This window comes from Anguilla anguilla, chromosome 12 (assembly GCF_013347855.1).
Source record: "Anguilla anguilla isolate fAngAng1 chromosome 12, fAngAng1.pri, whole genome shotgun sequence".
Lineage (NCBI taxonomy): Eukaryota > Metazoa > Chordata > Actinopteri > Anguilliformes > Anguillidae > Anguilla > Anguilla anguilla.
The window spans coordinates 6,979,606-7,001,505 of NC_049212.1; the positions used below are offsets into that span (position 1 = coordinate 6,979,606).

At 42.5% G+C, this 21,900-nt stretch overlaps 1 protein-coding gene across 1 annotated transcript in view; it reads right to left on the reverse strand.

The window, feature by feature from the left end:
* Window positions 1-358: 358 nt before the first annotated feature.
* The window catches only part of lrfn1 (leucine rich repeat and fibronectin type III domain containing 1), a 195,447-nt gene continuing 173,905 nt past the window's right edge, over window positions 359-21,900 (reverse strand). The window contains exons 4-5 of the mRNA XM_035383818.1: window positions 15,718-17,111; window positions 359-2,946 (exon numbers count right to left, since the gene is read on the reverse strand). Coding sequence (XP_035239709.1) covers window positions 2,049-2,946; window positions 15,718-17,090 — 2,271 coding nt within the window. The 5' untranslated portion in view covers window positions 17,091-17,111 and the 3' untranslated portion in view covers window positions 359-2,048. The remainder of the gene's footprint in view (window positions 2,947-15,717; window positions 17,112-21,900) is intronic.

Sequence of the window (21,900 nt, forward strand, 5' to 3'; positions counted from 1 at the left end):
TTAATTTCATGAATTTTTTAAAACACCCTGTAATTGCTGCCATCTTCAACAACTTTGCCATGACTGCTCCAAGCTTTAGGGCAATATTCTCTGTGATAAACACCCAGCCTTAATGATGATGGATCTTCATCATCTTCACCGACAGAAATAAACTTTGTGAGGCTCAACAAAGTAGTTGAACACTTTTAAAACCTCAGTCAAGACCTTTCACCCCCATTGTCCTTCCAGTCATATCATTCCAGTTATATGCATACAGTCTAATTATCTTTTCATTCTTTTTTTTTTTTTTTTGTTCACAAATCTGTTTAAATCACCAAATAGATGAAGGAGTTGAAAACAATGATACAACATACTTATATATTTCTTATGAATTTAATGCATACTCATCATCTGAATTTTAATGAGCTACAGATCTTATACTTTGTCCATTCATAATAAAAACTGTGATTTAGAGAGCGATAAATGAATACACACATTATTCCTGGAATTGATACCTGGAAGAATACTCACAAAAACATATAAACATCATCTTTATTCACACATTTATAAACATTGATTTGATTTGATTTGTGATGTAGTTCATGACATAACCGGCATTTTTGCTGATTTCACTGGTATTGTTTGTTACTGTAATTTTGAAATATTTCAGATGATTTAACAACACAAAAAAAATAATAATAATTCTTTGGACAAAAACTGTGTGCTTTCCCTTATCTACTGTGTGTATGAAAATGTGACTTTTCTGAACTGATGTAAAACACAGCTGTTGGTGGCAACACATCCAGTCAGTGGGTGTAACCAGAATGTTCAAATACAGACGGAATTGTATCAAAAATAATATTAAAAACTATCACACCATGAACACTTGTGTATCATGACAGAGAACTGGACAAGAATCTGGTCAAAAAATCTAAACTGTGAAATGTATGGTATTTTTTTTTTTTTTTAGCCAGGACAATCGTTGGCCATTTCTATTTTATTGGCTTTATATACAATTGCATATTAGTCATATATATTTTTTATTTATTCGATGCATGTATTAAGCTTCAGTCTTCAGAATAGGAAAAAGAGAGAATGAGACGAGGAGCAGTTAACCCACACAAAACGTTTTAATACCCTTTCTCAAGGGACAGGTGGTCCAAAATTTGATATACTAAATAAGGAGGAGAAGATGTGATGCACAGGTTTTTAATGTAAAAACTTGTGTTCAACACTCAAATGCTTTGAAAAAAAAGTCATGTAGCACATGACTTTCTTATACTTTTTATACACATACACAGATAATTTTTTAATATATTTATATAGATTTTTTTTTTTTTTTTTGTCACTGTTGTTTTCCTGGTTGTTGTTGTTGTTTTATCTAGACCAGCCAGATACAATACCTATTAATATCGTACAGCCACATTTCAAACAATACTTATCAATATCATACAGCCAAGTCCGTAATGTAGAGTTCCCAGGTTCTAGTAGTCCTTTCAGCACTCTTCCCCCTGTGCTAATATATGAAACCAGCATGTGTACAGATCTACTTGTATTTTTTTTCTTTCATTGTGAAAACTGGTGTGATACTTGTCTTTTGAGCTCGTGTCTTCTGTGCAAAAAGTATTTTAGCAACCATTAAAGGGGGGGGGGGGGGTTGTTTTCCAGTGTCTTCCTGTCCATTTTCACTTCCTGTCTGTTCTGATGTTTCATTTGCTGTCATTGTTTTTGTAAAAAGGAAACAAAAAACAGTCACTTCCGTTTGGCCACAACTGTTATTAGCTTCACATAGAAAAGGGGGGAAACTAAAAGCACCCCTCCCCCCACCGCCCCTCCAAAACAGGGGTAGGGGATGCAGGGGGGGAGGGGGTGGGGAGTGTAGGGGGGAATGTGTGTTAGAATTTAATGAATGTGACCAAAATGTAGCAGCATCCTCCACTGGTACATCTCTCTGAATAAGGCACCGCTGTGTGGAACCGGTGGGGGCCAGGGGCCCAGCGGCCCTCCCCGCGTGCCTGAGGGAGGGCCCTGCGTGAGGCCGGGGCCGGGGCCGGGGCTAACAGACGCTGCTAAACGGTGCTCTCCAGCATCCACTCGGTGCTGCTGAAGGTCACCTTGCGGTTGGCCAGCGGAGAGGAGTCCATGTCCAGCTGGGTGGAGGACCTGTGCCTCCGCGCCCGCCGCGGGTAGCTGTGGCTCTGGAAGAGCGAGTAGTCCCCGTCGAAGGAGAACCGGTGCCTAGTTCTTGCCAGCTCGTTGGGCAGCAGCCCAATGTTCGCCAGCGCCCCCTTTTTGTCCTTGAGCCGGGGGGCCTCCTTGGAGCCGGCGCTGGGCCCGATGAGGCACAGGGACATGGTGGAGCCGGCCAGGCTGCCGTCCGTGGCCGCGTCCTCGGGGGGGAAGGGGCCCGGGCGCTGGGTGTCCAGGCTGGCGCGCCGGGCGCCCTTGTCCCCGGCCCGGGGGGGCAGGGGCGGGAGCTCCACCTCCAGGATGGCGGTGGTGGCCGGCGGGCCCTCCCGGGCCTCGCAGTCCACCTTGAGCACCAGGGCCTTGCACTGCTTGGACTCCTCGCGGTGGACGTCGCCCCCCTGTGGCCGGGAGGCCGAACGGCGGAGCCCGGCGGCCTGGCTGCCGTTGGTCTGCGAGTGGACGTCGCTCACCTTGGCCTTGCCGTCGTCGGGCGCGCTGTAGGCCTTGTAGCGGATCATGAGGATGATGATGAAGACCAGCACGGACGCCACGATGATGCCGCCGATGATGATGATCATGGTGCCGCCCAGGAACTGGCTGTGGATGAAGCGGCACTGGCTGGACTCGCTGGCCGTGTTGAACTGGACGCAGCCCACCACGCGGGTGGCCGTTAGCGACGTGATCCCGTCGTCGTAGACCGCCAGAACGCACAGGTCGTACTCCCGGCCCGCCGCTAGGTCGTTCACCAGGAAGGTCTTGCTAGTCGACGGTATCATTCTGAGGAGAGAAATGAGAACATGAGCAATGACAAAAGTAGGGCAGTCAGCCTACTCAGTCCCAATATTCTGCCTACTGTCTAGAGTGTATATAGCAATCTGTCAAGCCTACGTTGCCTATGAAGTTTTGTCCACACGTTAGCAACTTCCAAAACTTATGAAAAGGAAATTCTTCCTGATACAAGTATGAAATTTACCTTGAACTCATATCCACCCATTAGCCCACATTCTGCACAGCTTATAATACATCAATTCCTCTCAACTATAGGGATACAGCTCATATTGTAACTTCATCCATTTATACTCTACTTGCACTGATGCGATACATGTTACCTGCCTTGATCCGCCTGAAACTGAACTGAAACTGAACCTGAAGACTTCAAGAAACAATCACAGTTACCAAAGTTCCCTTCATAAAGAAATAGCACCTCAGGTTTCTTTCTGTTAAAATATGTTTTTCATCAAAAATATGCTACAAGCATAGTAAACATGAAATTGGAAATTTTACATGAGGAACACTTTGTATATTATACTTATAAAATTAATCATTTCAAATGTGAATTTCAAACATTCAATAACTATACCGTTAACACACTGAAGTATTTTGGATGCTGTACATTGTTCCACATTATATCTGCTTCAATAGCCAGGCTAATTAAGCCACCCAGGAATTGTTTAAAATGTAAACAAACACTCATAACCATGTGAGTCTAGGGCACACGTTTCAAACACAAAGCCACAACTGTTCTCTGAACAAGCAAACTGTAATAGCGAAAAGCTACTTAATGATATGAAGATGGTTTGTAATATCATTAAGGGCAGAGACCCAAACTAAATTGAGCCAAGTGAGACAGCTATTGACCGTACTCCAGCAGAGCTGCAAAAGTGCTGAATCGGGGGTACGGGAGGGGGAAATACGCTTTGCTGTCAAAAGTCGTCGATGCATCTCAGGAAGATTCGGGGGAAATGTCAAGGCCAGCACCGAGGAATGGCAGTATCAGCATCTGAACGTGGCGAGGGGGGGCAAACGTCAAAGGGCCAGGTGACGCGCGAGGGAGGGGCTTCAGAAAGCATGCAGCGTACTCGACAACCGTGGGGCCCGTGGGCAAACGGACTGGGAAAACGGAGGAAAACCAGGGAATGCAAATGAATATGACATTTGCGAGGTGAGAAGGCTGGTACTTGTAGAGGGGAGACATAAATAGTCTGGTGGATAATTTCTGTTTGGGCTTGGAACTGGGTGTCTGTCCCCTTCTCATCATACTATTTTTGGATACAGTAGCTCCATTTATAAATATTTCTGCATCATTTAAAAATTCCTATTAAAAAGATAAATTCAACCAGACTCAAACCATAAGAATGACCATATTCAACCTGAGAGAGAGAGAGAGAGAGAGAGAGAGAGAGAGAGAGGAGAGAGAGGGGGAGAGAGAGAGGTGGAGATGGAGAGGGGGAGAGAGAGAAGTGAAGATGGAGAGGGGGAAAGAGGGAGAGATTGAGGGGGAGTAGGAGAGAGACGGGGAGAGAGAGGGAGAAGGGAAGAGAGAGAGAGAGAGAAGGAAATACATAAGTCTCAGCCCTGGCATGGGCTTCGTCAGTGGCACTGTAGGGCAGAACAGAAGAACACAAACCACGGCAAATTCTTTCAGCTGGGGAAAAACTAGCAGTCCCCTGAAGACACAGAGGAGCTTACCTAAAGAAATATTAGTGCTGACCATGCTACAATTTCCTCAAATAGCTTTTTTTTTTCAAGATAGTTCCCCTTCCCAGTATATATGTTAAATAAGGTGGAAAATAGCATGTTAGGCCTATCAAGATCACATCAAACTATCAAACAAATATGACGTGTTGATATGATATGATGTGCTGACTTCTTAAATGCTTTTGGGGGAAGGTATGGCTTCAACGAGCAGTACAAATGAAGTGTGAACAATCGCCCGACATCCAGGCACTATCTGCCACGCCGCAAGTTATAAAGTATAATACTGGAAAAGCAGTCCCCAGAGGAGCCAGTCTCTCTGATGCCATCCGCTGAACAGCTAGGTGGGCAGTTATGTTGCAATGCAGGCGGGCAGAAACCCCACCCCCCTACCCTGGGAGAGCAGCCAATCGCGTGGCACTGCTGCACACACCTGACCGCAGCTGGCTAATGACACTGAATAGGCCTGTGATATCAAGAGTATAGGGCTCTATACGCACCACTGACTGAACCTCTCATCAGCAATATGGGGTTTTTAAAAGACTAAAATATCTGGAGGTGCACAGAGCTGTTATAGGGCTCATTTGGTAAATAAGTTAGTGCTACTTAAAAAAACCGTGAGTCTAAATGACTAGAGTTAAAGACATGTTGTGCACTTCATAAAGCTATTTATAACAGAGCTGCCGTCGTGTGTGTCTGTGTGATATGTTTGCGTGTTACTGGCAATATATAATTATGCTTGCGCTAATTATCCAATATTAAAAATACTGCGGAGTGCAACTAAAATGATGCACCAATGAGATTAACTTGGAACTGTAATGAATATAAGTAGCCTATATGTCATAAATGATGAAACACAGAAGTCATTAGCGAACATTTTGCCTGTGTTCTGGCTGTGTCAAACTTTGCTACAGTGCTTTCAATATTACCAAACTCTGCATTGATATTAAAGGCCCTGAACCGTCTTTAAAGATTCAGCAGCACTTTCAAACTTCAAACTTACTTTCAATGGGTTTGTGTGCTATTTATAGTGGATTTGGGTGTGTTTGTGAGGCCACAGCAGAGAACAGACACCAATGTCAGTGCCAGGAGAAGGGATGAGAGTTTGGATAGTTTCACTGCATGCAGACAGTAATGTCAGTGCCAGGAGTAGGAAGGAGAGTTTGAATAGTTTCACTGCATGCAGACAGTAATGTCAGTGCCAGGAGTAGGAAGGAGAGTTTGAATAGTTTCACTGCATGCAGACAGTAATGTCAGTGCCAGGAGTAGGAAGGAGAGTTTGAATAGTTTCACTGCATGCAGACAGTAATGTCAGTGCCAGGAGAAGGGATGAGAGTTTGGATAGTTTCGCTGCATGTAGGACCTGGGTCGTTAGCACAGTGAGCTAACAGCATCTCCACATGGCGGACGATTCACACCAGACCCATGAATCACGTGTAAATACGAACTGAACGCTCAGCCTGAAATTCAGTCGTTTGTTCAGTCGTGGAGCAGAACTGAGTTTATTTACTGTGAAGCAGAGGCCCGTGCAGGACTGTTTTAAAAAAAAAAAAACCCATTCCCACCTGCCTCTGCAACATTCCTAAGCATTCCCGTCCGCATCCAGAACGTTCCTGACCATTCCCACCCGCTCCTGCGGAGGTTCTGTCCCATTCCTGCCCGGCCCGGGAGAGATTGTGACCGCACCAACCTCCACCACTCTTTTCTACTGATATTTTGCCTGTTCTCATCCCATAATCAATCAATCAATCAATCAATAAATAAATGACATTTAAGCTTGAGATACATGCATATTTAGAATTTTAGTGAAAATATACACAGGTGTACAAAGGTTGGTCTGTGTGCATAACAAGAAATACAGCACACTGTTCCTCTTAAATTATTATTTTATATATATATATATATATATATATATACACACACACACTCACCGGCCACATCATTAGGTACACCTGTTCAACTGCTCATTAACGCAAATATCTAATCAGCCAATCACATGGCAGCAACTACACACATGGTCAAGATGAAGTTCAAACCAAGCATCAGAATGGGGAAGAAAGGTGATTTAAGTGACTTTAAACGTGGCATGGTTGTTGGTGCCAGATGGGCCGGTTTGAGTATTTCAGAAACTGCTGATCTACTGGGATTTTCACGCACAACCATCTCTAGGGTTTACAGAGAATGGTCAAAAAAGAGAAAAATCCAGTGAGCGGCAGTTCTCTGGGCAAAAATGCCTTGCCGATGGCAGAGGTCAGAGGAGAATGACCAGACTCGTTCGAGCTGATAGAAAGGCAACAGTAACTCAAATAACCGCTCGTTACAACCGAGATATGCAGAAGAGCAACTCTGAATGCACAACACGTCGAACCTTGAAGCAGATGGGCTACAGCAGCAGAAGACCATGCCCGGTACTACCAAGTACCTAATGAAGTGGCCGGTTAGTGCATATACAAATATAAACGAAACGGCATTACAATGTGCCAAAAAGGCCGGTTTAAACAACTCCCCCCTCAGCAATATCGGCCTAAGCAAAGGCTCGCCTGTTTAAAATGGAACAAGCAGCCTCACTCAGAAGTCACAATTCAAACAGGGCAACATGATTTAACAGAGTCATCAAATTAAACAAACCGTAGCGTCCGTAACTGTGGACTGGTTTCAGCTGGTGGCAAAGGGCCAACAACAAATGGCACTCCACATTTGGTCTCTGCAGGCTCCAACATTTTATCCATTATATTGGGCCGGGTGGCAATACATTCACATCATGTTACAAAATGGGGAATATGACACTTCCAACTGCGGACCATACGTTAAAAAAAAGAAAATGGGAAAAAAAAAACAGCAATCCATACATATTTCAGTTTTTTATTTTTAATAAATTTGCAAAAATGTCTAAACCTGTTTTCGCTTCGTCATTATGGGGTACTGTGTGTAGACTGATGAGAATAAAAATGAATTTAATACATTTAGGGCTGTAATGTAACAAAATGTGGAAAAAGTGAAGGGGTCTGGATACTTTCCGAAGGTCCTGTAGATAGGCAGACGACACACACACACACACATTAGATAGGCAGACATCACACACACACACACCACACACGCAAAGAGAGGGAGACAGACTGTGCCGAATAGTCGGTCCCCTGCGCATGCACAGCAGACCGTTTGACTGCGCATCATGCAGCCACTGCACTTTTAAAATGAAACCATTTGGTCCTCTGCCTCAGTCTGAGTAACAGGCATTTACTTTGGGCACAGGCACAGGTGACCATGCAACCACAGCAGCTGCTGTGTGTAAACAAACACCAGCACATCCAATGGCAACAGAAATGCCACCTATGCTATTATGATAAAAGAGAGTCATGCTGAGCATGTGAGCCTGTTGTTAGTGACTAAAAAGGAAACTGCATTTTACCATTGTAGTTGCTTAGACTGTAGCAATTGCTGCACTAATTATCCATTCACTTCACCTGAGAGAGTTGCGGTTATCATCTACTCCAATACACAGCATCGGGTAATTGGTTAACCTTGTGCTTGCACATAATTGTCCAGTGGTACACAAGTAATTAATATTACTTGAAATAAAATCAGGTGGCAAACAAACTTAGCACTCGGTCGGTCGGCTTCTAATCGACAGTTAATTTTTAGCATAAGTAAACAAGTGGTTGTTTTTTTTAGACAAGAAATGAACCAGCTTCTTTTTAGTACACATATATAAATCAATATACATTTAACAAACAAACAATGAATATTTTTAAAAAATCAGGTCTACTAGGGGCACACATTGGCAGGTTGGTTGCTTTCTGCATTAAAAATTTGATGAATAGGGTTTAAAAAAATTGCCATTCAATTAATATTGACAGTAGTTCACCCACTTAACCACTTAATCCTTTAGCAACAAATACATGCTTATTGTGGTTAAGGATGCTCAAAAAAAATACACCAAGACAATTTCCAACTGCAGGCACAATTATCAGCCGGTCAAGAAGGCCATTTTCATTTTCGGACCGTTCTGTCGACCGCCGGGCTCAGTTTGCGCGCCTAACCGCGTTAAGCGAGTTCCCACATTGGGAAACTGCGGTCGTGCCAGCGAAAGCCAGTTCTCTTCCTTCTGCACCGCTGCACGTGGGCATTTCCTTTTGGGGCGGGCGCAGCGGGAGCTCGGGACTGGCGCGGTTCCAGGGGATTGACGGGGAATGGCCGGCGCGTCTGTTTCCAGCTCACATTTTTGCTTCCTCTGCCAGCCTCTTATCCAACAGCGGCAAACGTGGGAAGTTGCTTTATTCAGGATATGGTTAGAATGCAGCTTGAATGAAGCAGGATGGCCCGTAACTTATTCTGTGCCAAATGCATTTAATGCAGACTGTATGTGTGAGGGGATGTTCCTGATATGTTGTGAATGATATGATATGTCTCCTCTGCTGCGGCGGGGTGCAGGTGCTTTGGATTTTGGGAAGTTCCTTTTGGCCTCTATACTTTGCTTTTACCATCACTCTGATACATGTAAATCTTGGTCACGTCTGTCCACAAGTCCTTTTAGGCACTTCCTAGCAAGCTGTAACCTGGCCATCCTGCAGCCAACTAGTGGTTTACATCTTGCAGTGTAGCCTCTGTAGTTATATCCGTGAAGTCTTCTGCAGACAGTAGTCACTGACACATCCACGCCTGCCTCCTGAATAGTGTTTCTGATCTGTCAGACAGGTGTTCGGGGGTTTTTCTCCATTATGGTGAGAATTCTTCAGTCATCAACTGTAGTGGTCTTCCTTAGCCTATCAGGCCGCTTGTGATTGCTGAGCTCACCAGTGCTCTGTTTCTTCTTAATGATGGTCCAAACAGTTGAGTTTTGTTACGCCTAAGGCTTGGCATATATCTCTGACTGTTTTCTGATTTATCTGCTTTAAAATGGCTTTCTGACTATCACTGGCACAACTCTGGTCCTCATGTTGACAAATTGCAATGACAGACTGCAAAAGCAATCACAAACCTATAATCAAGACTAGATACCGAAAGCTCTCTTATTCCTGTTCTAAGGAAGTAACTGAATGCACCCAACTAATCAATAAACACCTGTGAAGACATTTTTCCCAAACTTTATGATGCCCTGAAATGGGAGACTGTGTATAAAAAGTGCTGTAATGTCTACATGGTGAAACCAAAATACCCTTTAGTAAAAGCTGAGAACTGCACTTTAACCACGTGTAAATTGTTTGATTATACATCAAACATTGTATCATTTTTCATATTGCTTTGTGGAGATTTAAAATAAAGTTCATTGTTCCTTGTAAAGTTCATTAAAGCTCCTGTAAATTTTATTGCAAAAGGTGTTGATTTACATATCTTGTAGACAAGTGTATCAAAAAAAGCGGAACTCAAACTCTCACTAGTTTTATTTTTATTTTACTGACAACACAAGTCAATGCATAAATGTGATATGTGGTAGCACAGTCTATGAAATGGAAATAAAATAATAAGTGATATTAATCAATTAAACAACGCATGATACATGTTACTGCATAGCACAAGACAAAGTGTGTTCAGTAATCACAGGAAATTAGGAAATTAGACAATACATACATTCTAATAGAGGTGTTTCCAAGAAAACATTAGCTCAATTCTTAGGAAGCACACAATTACACTGAGGCTATAACCAACCTAAACCTTTGATGACTACAAGGATGTCAGTTGAATGAAGAGGCAATACAGGTAATTACAGTGGTAATTCCCCAATTATGTGCATTTCTTACCACATATTTATTTGGTTAATACCTAATATTTAGGTGATTAAAAGGAAGCATTACCCAAATAAATGAAATCAATGAATAAATTTGATTTTCAGCAAGGTGTTAGAAGTATTTTTCATCTTGGTTAACACGCCACCTTCAACAGGAAATTTGTAGTTAACATTCCTGTGTTGCCTAGCAACATTACCTGGCTCTTCCAGATTTCCGAGAAAAAGAAAGATATCCTTCCCATTGAGTCAACAATTCTGATTTAATGTTATCATACATACCAGAAGCAGTCTGCTACAATTTTAAAATACCTGAATTAAGAACACGTCAATATATACACATTTTAGCCATTTCAGATTATCGAGAATATATATGGTGTCATGTAAAATATGTGTTTTACTGTTTAATCTAATTTTCTCATTTTATAGTGGATACTGACTATACTCAAATACAACAAGATAACTTTTTGAATATAGGTTTTTTCAGCTCAGCCAAGCACAATGATAAGATAAGTATTTATTTTTCCATTTCACTTACAGTATGAGTGCTGCACAAGATCTGACACATTCCATTGTGAGAACACCACATGTAAATCAAAGAATGGCGACTGGTCCTTTCTCTTCGAGAGCTGCACTAATGCAGTCATTTATTCAAATAAAAACAATAGATTTTTTTTCTAATCTTCTTAACATACCATAGACAAACAGTAAATATTCGGTAAGTATCAGCCTAGAAGTGAAAGATATCACTGCCACTCGGGGGAAATGCACGCTCAGAAGACAAGTAAAACTGCTTCAACGGAGGAACACGAACGCTGACAGGCTTCACATGGAGGATTCATCATACCCACCCAAATTAAATGTCAGCGCGTATAAATAACAGTGCGGCGCTCGTGCCGAAAGATGCTTTCCCATAGTGTTAGATGTGCTGCAGCGCTTTTATGAGCCCCGTATGAGAATACTTTAAGACGAGGTGCAGAAGCAAACCCGATATTTAAGTTGGGAGCCTAACTGCTGTAGCAGCAATGACAAATAAACTGTTGGGAATTCCAATATGGAAATGAAAACTTCTGATTGATCGCTTCAAATGAATGTTACAGATTGGGCAATGAAACTTGAAATGGCATCCAATATGCAATAATATCTCTGTGGTATGCTTTGGCCATGCACAACACTGGCATTCTGAATATATTATATATATATATATATTATTTTCCTGTTTTTCTGCGGAGATACTGAACCCTTCCAGGCCAGGAGAAACCATAACCATAACAGATAGGTGTGCAAATTGCCTAAGGAATTCCTGAGCATTTTCAGGGAAGGGAGAGAGAGAAAACAGGCAACGGCCTTTTTATCAGGTCAATCAGCAATGCGACAATTCTGCCGACCGTGTGCAGAATATCCTGCATCCCAACACAATGTCCCTCTCTTCCGTATGCTGTATCCTGAAAACAAGGTATCCGCTAAAACTCTCTCTCTCTGTCTCTCTCACTCCCTCTCTCTCATTGTTCTTGTCTCGCACCTCCGTCTACAAATTAAGAAGTCATGTTATCAGGTGATGCTGCCGATGCATATTCAGGCGCACTGGTCACAAAGACTGCGAAAGCATTAATTGTCGCCAGGGGAACAGTTTCACAAATGATGACAACATGCCAAACAGGAAACTGTCTTGGCAAAGCAGTGGAAGCTCATAGACAGGGACAGATGGACACTAAAAAGGGACAGTTACTTAACATCCCAGTACCATGGCATCGAAAATTACGACAGAATTGAATTAAAACCTCTGTGACCCTGTCTCAGATAATGTTTGTCACGATCTTCACAAATGCACAAAGATGCGTAACTTGGAGTAAAGAGCATAAAACATGGACTCCTAAACAATGGAAATAAAGTGGTCTGATGGATTGCATTTTGCTCCTTCGTCTGCTTGTGGACAACTGCATGACTGTAATCAAAATGGCTTCCAATTATTTTCCGACTCCAGCTTCAATGAATGGCCACACCCCATGTACGATAGTGTGCACAACAGTGCAATGAAAAACAATGTGCCAACTTTGGTTTCTACGGCCAACGGCCACACCATCGTGTGTCCTGCACCTGCCGAATGGATGAAGCTATGCACGTTTGGGCTTGGTTAATACTGGGATGAGACACCAAGGCGCCAGTACAGCATTTAAAGTATGCTATACTCCAGCAAACGTTCAAAGGTATGGCTAAGTTTCACAAAAGAAAGTAGTGATACAGAAAAAATGTAATAACTTCATGCAAGGCAGGAAGTACATCTAACGTGACAAAGCCTTTACTGCAGCAAGGTACTGTATAAGGGTTAAATAGTACACAATATTCAATGTTTCCAGGCACATTCATAATGCCCCAGGATCAGCTAACGCTAGTTATAAAACAGCAAACATGCAAGTTATGCATGGCAAGACCCAAGCCTGGTCTGGAACCCAAGCCTATGAAACTGGTGCATAAAGTGGTAAATATTGATTGATTGATTCTGCCAGATAAAGTTGGTAGCTACAGTACCTAGAGAGCTATCAAATGTAAATAATGTTGTTAGACATCTTACTAGCATAATTAGCTAGCTCCCGTTGCTGCAATCCCTGAAATGAAAAGTAGAGATTGCCAGAAGAAGGCTACTGAATGCAGCCTGTTGTCTTTTTTGGATCTCTCATGTGAACGATGGTTTCGAAAAAATACAATGTCATTTTGAAGCCATGAAATGTACCACACAGCTTTAATCTGCAACCATTTATGTGTGGACATTGATGGAGCTTTTCCATTCCACACTATACCAATTCACTTGACTTCCAGTTCATTCCTCTGTTTTGTAGTTATAGAGTTTGAGCTTCCTAGCAGAGCCTCATCCAAGCCCAAGCAAAGCTCAGAAAACAGTTGGCGGAAAGTTTGAGTATCTCATATCACTGATGATAATCTTTGATTTATGTGAAGGCCTGAGGGAGTACAATGATGTCCCCAAACAAACTTAAAATTGTCCACAGAAGTAAAAGAAGAGATAAGAAGAAGCAGCATGGACTGAAAATCTGCTATTAGACATGAAGTCCCCACAAGAAAGAGCATTTTAAAAGAAATGAGTACACAGATGGAAGGGGCAAAAATGATATTCTGCAGATGTGACGAATAAAATGGGCAAGAAACAAAAAAAAAAACCATTTCTGCTAGTCTTTTATCTTATTTATCATCCAATTTAATGTTGTTTGCATGAAATAAAGTATATGCAGTTGAATTTGCAGTTTCAATGCCAGTAGTGTTATGCAGAAATAGTAATGTGCTGTATCGGTAAGCAGAATATATTATAGATGCTGGCCTCATACAACAATGAGGCTTGCCTGCATTGTAAGCAATAAACACCCAAGCCAATAATATGAGTTTTATGGCATTTTAAATGGGTGCAAGAGATACTTACAACATTTTAAGGATCCAACATTATATGTCCGCCAAAGATATGTGGAAGAAAATGTATTGCTAAGGGGAAAAAGTCATTAATAGACTAATTACAATTAGTTTAACTAACTTTGCAATTAAGAAGAACTGTTTCGCATGGATTAGGCTAGGGCACTGATTCTTAAACTATTAATATCAGGACCCAATTTAGAAATGTAATACCTTACAGGGACCCATCAAATATATATAGTGTGAGATGTGAGATTGAACTGCAGTACCCATTTGTGGCATTCGGTCTGACAGAGAGGCGGATTGGTCTCAGCTGCGCCGGCTGGTGGAGAGAGCACGCGCACCTGGGTTGCGTTAGCTAATCAGCCCAGGTGCTTAAAGGTGTGCTGCTCTCCACAGTTTGGGGCAGAGACCAGGAGCGAGTTTCTTTATTTGAGTTGCGTTTAATTTCAGTTTTGTTTCTTTAAACGTGATTGGGGAAAAGTGAACCGCCACTGAAAAGTTGGTGGAGCTGGTCTGCTGTAAAGCAGGCCAGCTACAGAGCTGCAAACTGAAATAGTCGTCGCTCTGTTTTACTTTATTTTGTATTTTTTATTTTAGCTTGTTTTAGTTAATGGTTTTTTGCCTGGAACTTGTGAGGGGGAAAGGTGAAGCTGGCCGCTTATTTTTATTTTGTGTTTGTGTGGGTGCGCTCTCTCTCTCTCCATGCGACAGCCAATGGTGTTCCCCGGCACTGCCACATCTCTCTCTCCCAGGGGAGTCACGCTGGCTCGTGACTCCATTTAAATACAGTGTGGACTGGGAAGGCCTCTGTAAGTTAAGAGAGGCGGTGGCGCAAAGTGTATGAGGGGGAGAGGGGGAGAGGGGGAGGAAGGGGGGGGGGAAGGCGCAGAGGCGCAGAGGCGCAGAGGCGCAGAGGCGTGGCAGTAGGGTTCTGGTATTTTTTCTGGATGGAAGATGGCTCGACGTTTAAAAGCGATGGATAAGCAGTGCTGTATTGCAAGTTGCCGTAATGGCCCGTCCGTAAGTTTCCAAGGAATAAACAAGTTAAAGGCTGAGTCCTTGTGTCTGCTGGCTGCTTCTGCATATTTGCTCACGCTACACGAAACACTGAAAAGATGAAGCACTTCTCTACCCACGGCCTTGCAGTACTATCATAATCTAGTGGAGTACAGACTCAATCCGGGACCCACCTCATACAACCCCAGGACCCAATTTAGGTCCCAAACCAATAGTTTAAAAAACACTAGGCTAGGGATTATTTTTACCCTTGATGCAGCAGCAGCAGCTGTTCTGCCTGGGGTTCTTCTGTTTGTTTACTTTAGCAGTTACATTTAGCAGTTAGTAAATTACACACTTTTTTTTTTCATTTAATCTCTCCATGTATACATAATCAACATTATTTGCTCAAACTACCCTTGAATTTTTTTTTTAAAACCACAGCAAATTAATCCTACTAGTCATGAAGTGTGGGAAGTGCTGAAGCCCAGGGAGCAGAAGAGCTCACTGTTTTCCCCCACGTGCTCAGCACGGATATTAACATACGCCATTTTGAAATGTTGTAGATGTTGCTCATCTCTTCTGAATGTTCATCACAAGAAAACAAGATCTTGTTGCGTGTGAAATGTGAGCCATCATTAAGGTTGCTGTGACTACTTGGGTATGACTTAATTGCAGAAGAGATTTCTAAAACGAACCCATTCAATATTATGTAAAAATGTTGTCTTTTTTAAATGCCTGTAATGTAATATTTGACCGATGTACTAAGCATGTCAGCAAACCTGATGTCTTAAGCCTGGAAATATCTGAAATGAAAATGGGAACAGCAAATGAACGTGGGCTTCTGAATACATTGTGAATTTAAATGCGAACGTCACGCGCAGCAGCTTGTGAATTCATCTTGGCGTCATCTTGGCGCAGCCGCGAGGCCTTACCTGTAGACCAGCGTGTCGTCCGACGTGCTGTTGTACTGGATTTGGTACATGCGGATGCCCGGGATGTGGCGCTCCGACGGCCAGCGAATGACCGCCGAGGAGGAGGTCAGATCCACCGCCACCACCCTCTTGTCCTGGTTCTTGGTGTCGTTGCTGTTGGACTTGGAGGAGGTGGTGATGTCTGAAAGGCCCGGGTCGGCCTCCTTCATGTGGCCGGTGTTGTTCACGAAGAGGGGCAGGGGGATCATGTTGACCTCCACGGAGGCGTTGGCGATCCCGGCGGCGTTGGAGGCCACGCAGTTGAAGGCCCCGCTGTCCTTGAGCGTGGTGATGAGGATTTCCAGGGTCCCGTTGTCGTACAGGATGGTCCGGGAGTTGTTGTGGACCAGCTTGCCGTCCGGGAAGTGCCAGTGGATGACCGGGTCCGGGTCCCCCATAGCCTTGCACTTCAGAGTCAGCCCCTGGCCCTCCATCACATAGGGCTTAGTGGCCTGGTGCTTGGTGATCAGGGGGGGCTCACAGATGAACTCCTCCTCCTGGATGGACCAGAAGTATTTGTCCATGAGGTGGTCCGGGGAGGCGCAGGTCTCCAGGTCGTCCTCGCGGGTGAGCCGACGGAGCCACAGGAGCTCGCAGTTGCAGTGGAGGGGGTTCCCCCCGAAGCTTACGGCTAGAGTAGAGGGGTTGGAGACTTTGGGATCAGACAGAACCTGGGCGTGCTGGAACAGGCTGTCCGGGGGCAGCTTCTGGAGCCGATTGGAGGTCATGTCCAGGCGCACCAGCTTGGTGAGGAGGTTGAAGGTCCCAGCCTCAATGTGATTGATGAGGTTGTGGTCTAGGGTGAGCGTGTTGATGTTGGTCATCCGGGCGATGGCCTCCCACGGAAGCGTCCGGAGGTTGTTGTAGGACAGGTCCAAGTCCTCGATGGTGGCCACAAACTCATCAAAGGAGGTGGGAGCCACGTGGTGGATTTGGTTGTTTCCCAGGATGAGGTGCCGGAGGTTGACCAGGCCCTTGAAGTGCTCGGTCTTGATACTGCTCAAGCGGTTGCCGTCCATGTGCAAGGCACGCAAAGACCGGAGACCCACGAAGGCCTGGGGGGTGATTTGGCTGATGGTGTTTCGGGACAGGGTGAGGTGGACCAGACTGGTCATGTTTAAGAAGTCTTTCTTCCGTATGATGGTGATGAAGTTGTCCGTCAGTCGCAGCTCCACGGTCTTGCGGTCGATGGTGGGGGGGACAAAGAGGAGTCCTGTTTTGGCACAGAGCAGGGTCAGGGTGGGGGAGATGTTCTGGCAGATGCAACGGCCGGGGCAGTTGTGTCCCTTCACCAGAGCTCCAAACACCAGCACACACAAGACCAGCCGTTCCATGGTATATCAGCTCACAGGTTCCTAAACGAAAAACAGACAAAGAGAAAGAACGCACATGTTCACTAAGGAGAATTTCTGGAATAGAGTAATAAATTCCACTCGTAATCCAATTTCAAAAAGGGCATGAGATATTTTAAGACACACAGTCTTCATATTTTAAGACTTATGTAATTGGGCTTTGAACTGATCTCCGAAGGCATGGTTAGGAGATTCCTGGACACAATTTCTAATTATGTTTCAAGAAGAAAATGTTTAAAAATAAAATCCATTTTATAAACAGCTTTGAAATGTATGCCAGGTCCTCATTAATTAAATTAAGGAAAAAAATCTTAGTTGGTTACATTTTTTTCAATGATCCAGAGCAGCTTATTAAAGGCAGTAATGCAGAAGGACTCTATCTATTGATCCATCTATCCACCCATCCATTTTCTAAACCGCTTGCTCCTGGCCAGGGAGGTGGAGGGGCTGGAGCCTATCCCAGAAGACATTGGGAGAAGGGCAGGAGCACACCCTGGACAGGTCAACAATCCATCTCAGGGCACACACGCTATTCACTCACACACCCCATGGACAACTTAGACTTTCCAGTTAACCTATCCCGCATTTCTTTGCACTGTGAGAGGAAACTGGAGCACCCAGAGGGCTTGGACAGAACATGAGAGCCCCACACAGAGAGGCCATTGGCCAGGATTCAAACTCAAACTGTGAGGCAACAGCGCTACTCACTACAACACCACACTGCCCACAGAAGAGCCTACTAAAATGTCATTATGCATGTGCACTAATATATGCTTAAACAACTTTGGTGGAAGAGCAAAAAAAAACACAAAAAACATCCTTGTTTAAATGCTCCTGGGTTTTTTTAGAAACATGTATCATGATATGTATGTAACTCTCTCTTTCTGTACTGTGTGTGAGAGAGAGAGAGAGAGAGAGAGAGAGAGAGAGAGAGAGAGAGAGAGAGAGAGAGAGAGAGAGAGAGAGAGAGAGAGAGAGAGAGAGAGAGAGAGAGAGAGAGAGAGAGAGAGAGAGAGAGAGAGAGAGAGAGAGAGAGAGAGAGAGAGAGAGAGAGAGAGAGAGAGAGAGAGAGAGAGAGAGAGAGAGAGAGAGAGAGAGAGAGAGAGAGAACTAGAGATAGAGACTTATTCCAAACAACAAAGTTACTACCAAACAGGGTGAAAGGCTGGAACCAATAAAATTTTTGATAGCATTGATGAATACGTGGCAAACAAATAAAAGGTTTTAGTGAAACACGTGCCATCTGCAAGAAATATCTTGCAACCTCTCTTTGCAAGAACCACAGAACCACAGTTCATAAATGGTTTAATCACAAAAGGTTTATTATTATGCTTATGTGAAAACCACAGTTTTATTTAACCTTTATAAAAAACCAATTAAAGGTTGGAAACTCTATACAATTATCACAATATTGCAGAATATAGACGTGGCTGCATGATAGGATACTTCTGAATGCATTATAGTCCCAACATGATTTAGGAAAGAATTAAATTCACATTCAGTATTTCATAAAATACCTTATTTCAGATGTCTGTGACCTAAAAATTTACAAAGAAATGTGTGCCTCCAACTGTATTTACAATTTCACCTGTTTAAGGAATAGTAGGCATATCCAAACCATATTTCTGGTCTGTACAAATAGTAAAATTAGTAGCAGAGTAAGGGTGGGACTTACTTAAGCCTTTGCAATTGCACCATTTTTAAATTCATTTTTGCAATTCAACAGCATTGCTAATCAGCCTGGGGGCCAAACAAGGCCTGTAATGGTTGTGTTCTTGGAGAGCAAAAAACAAACAAACATCTTTTTTTTAATACATCAAAACCTGTGATTGTCCACAGAATCAGCATATGCATATCTCCATAAATTATTCATGTATGAATTATATTTACTATATGTATTTTGTATAAATACAATAAATATTATGTATGTATATATTTATTTATAAACTACACATGAAAAATGGTGGGCCATAGGGGCCGTTTAAAAAAAAATAATAATAATAATCTGGCCTCCAGGAAGGAGTAGCTGAAGAACCATGAGGTCCATGAATGAAGTGGGAGATTCTTTTTTAAAACTCACATTATGGCACACAGCTGTAGGTACATTTAAGCAAAGGCATCTTTTGATGGTTGACTAAATTTTACCAAGTTCGCATGCTTTTCATGTCTTTGACCCACTTTTCTATTTAGTTTTGATGCCCTGGTCCCCATGGCGTTTACCAAACGAAATCAAAAGGCACTGCTGTCAAATCACTTCACATTTGAAAGGCTGCCTTGGAATTGTTTCAACTAATGAAAATGACCAAAAGAATGGACAATATCTTCAGTACGTCCTTTCAGTTGACAGGAAGCTAGAGACAACATATTTGGAATGTATTATTACAGATGTGATAAAAATTAACATATTTCAGAACATGGACATCAAATGTACATGTAAAATGAGCACTGAAAGCAGACAGATTATGAAAATGGTCATTTGTCTGCTTTCATGTTGAAGATATGGAAAACACTACCATGGTGATTTTATGTAGACACATTGCCAATTTAACCTTTTCTCCCGAAGCATTTGAATGTGAAGAATTATGCATGGTATACACAAAATGTACATAAAAATGCAACTTTACTGTTTCTTTCACAAAATTCACGAGTTAGCGTCAAAATAATTTAAAACAAATTCACCCACACCTGCAAAAAAATACATAAATAAATAAAAATAGTGATAGATAACAAAAAAAGATAACAAAAAGCTATGAGATTTTTTCAACCTCCAAATTGCACATGTTGGATAATGTTTCACACAATGTACCCCTGCAATATGCAATTGATGACTGGAGCTTGCATCTGCAAGTGTATTGTTCACATTCCGAACGTGTTAGTCAATCAGAGAATTATCCAATGTGAAATCGTAAAAATCCAGAAAAAATATCTTTGCTACTTGCACAAAAAGCATAAGGAACTAGTTGAACCACTATCCAAACTTGGTAGGTCTTGCTGAAAAGCTGTTGGATGATCAGCGTACAGAACATTGATGTGGAATAAGAAGAAATAATAAGGAGAACACTTAGCTTCAATAATTTTCATTGAACTTAAATGCCCTCCAGTGGGACCATAACTTTGTGTAGGACCCCACGTCTGAGCAAGCCTCCACGTTATAAACATGCAAATGAAGCCTCTAATTGCAATATGCTTACAGTATGTGAGTTACTGTGTAATAAGTGACTGGGGGATGGGGAGGCTCCTTTTATTTTACTGCCATTTATAGCCTTGAACGCTGATAAGGGAACGAGTGCCTTTGTTTGGCCAGAAAGGAGTCTGTTACAGGCACTGACCTCGAATTTGCACCGTGTTTGTGGCCCATTTTTTAATAAGTTGCGGATATTTGCTTTATTACCATTCTGTGGGCGCACGGTGTCCATACCACTAGGGGGCAGGAGGGATAGGGAGAAGTGAGGTTTAAAACAGATTCACCCACATAGGGGAAAAAATGTAAATAAATGGGTGTGATATAATTTATTGCCACAGTCCTTCAGATGTATTTAATTACTGCTGTGCTTGTGGATTTCATGACCTTTGACTGAAAAAATTAACTGACATTGCAGAACCAGACCTTATAAATCACTGGTAACAAATGACATCAGTCACAGTGTAGAATGTGATGTTTCTGTTTTCAGTTGCTTGGGAATATACAACTTATGCAACTGTCATTAAAAGTTCCATATTTTATAAATGGGAGCTTTCCTTGTTCTTTTAATTGATTGTGCACTGTGGTACTTTAAAAATATATATATAAAAAATATTTGCAGCCTAAGGTCTGTTTACAATTAGCTCCAGCTTCTATGTCCAGCTGGGCTCCCAAGAAAACAGCCAATCATTTTAACTCCCATTCCCATTAATCCTCCCTTGGTCAGCTTCTTCTAAGAATGAGGTAACGCCCGCCTTTTTGCGATGCAGCATCAACGAACGTATAATTACAAACGAATGAGCAAGGAAGATTTCAAACATGACTAGCGAAACTGGCCACATTAAATGTGCTGTGTGAGGGCATTTTAATTTTTTCAGCTACAATAGTAAGAGCTTGGATGTAAGCTGTCAATGTGCTTTACAGCTATCTAGCTAAGTACCTAGATATGCAATAGGTAACCTATAGTTTGTGTTAACATATAAAAAAGTTTGCCATTCAGACAGTTCCTGCAGGGCCCTTGATGCTTGAACTGGCTCCTGGTTCATTTTAGGAAAGGAAAACATGTAGACTGTGTTCACATTTGCCCAATTCCTTGTTTCACAGCACTTGCCCCTCTTTCTCCTGTCATTGTCTATTGCCTCCAAAATGGGCAAATCACATAGAACACTGTATACAGTACTTGTAGTTTCCCTCTTGTCACATTTTGCATTAAGAGGACATCTACTTGTGTCATGACACTGCAGTTGAAAATGAATTCAGTGTGTAATTGTAAGGTAGTGCTGCTTAATTGTTGCTGTTTTAGTTTTCTTTTCAAGGCACATAAAAACAAAGGGTTTGGGTGGCTTTGTTTTAGACTCAGGGATGGGAGTTTGATTTTTTTAAGTGTTTGATTAGAGCATGCGGTTGGAGTAAAACCAAGGCCAAGGACGTAAAAGAAGCAAAGGCTACCATTTTAAAATATGCCAGAAATCTCTTCCCTGGTTGTTGAGATATGTGTGTAGACTTGATTCCAGGTATTCGATCTCAAACAGTGATTGTGGAAAATGGATTTAACATTGGTGGCACAGGCTTTTCTCTGCCCATGTCCCTCTCCATCGGTGTGTATCTAAT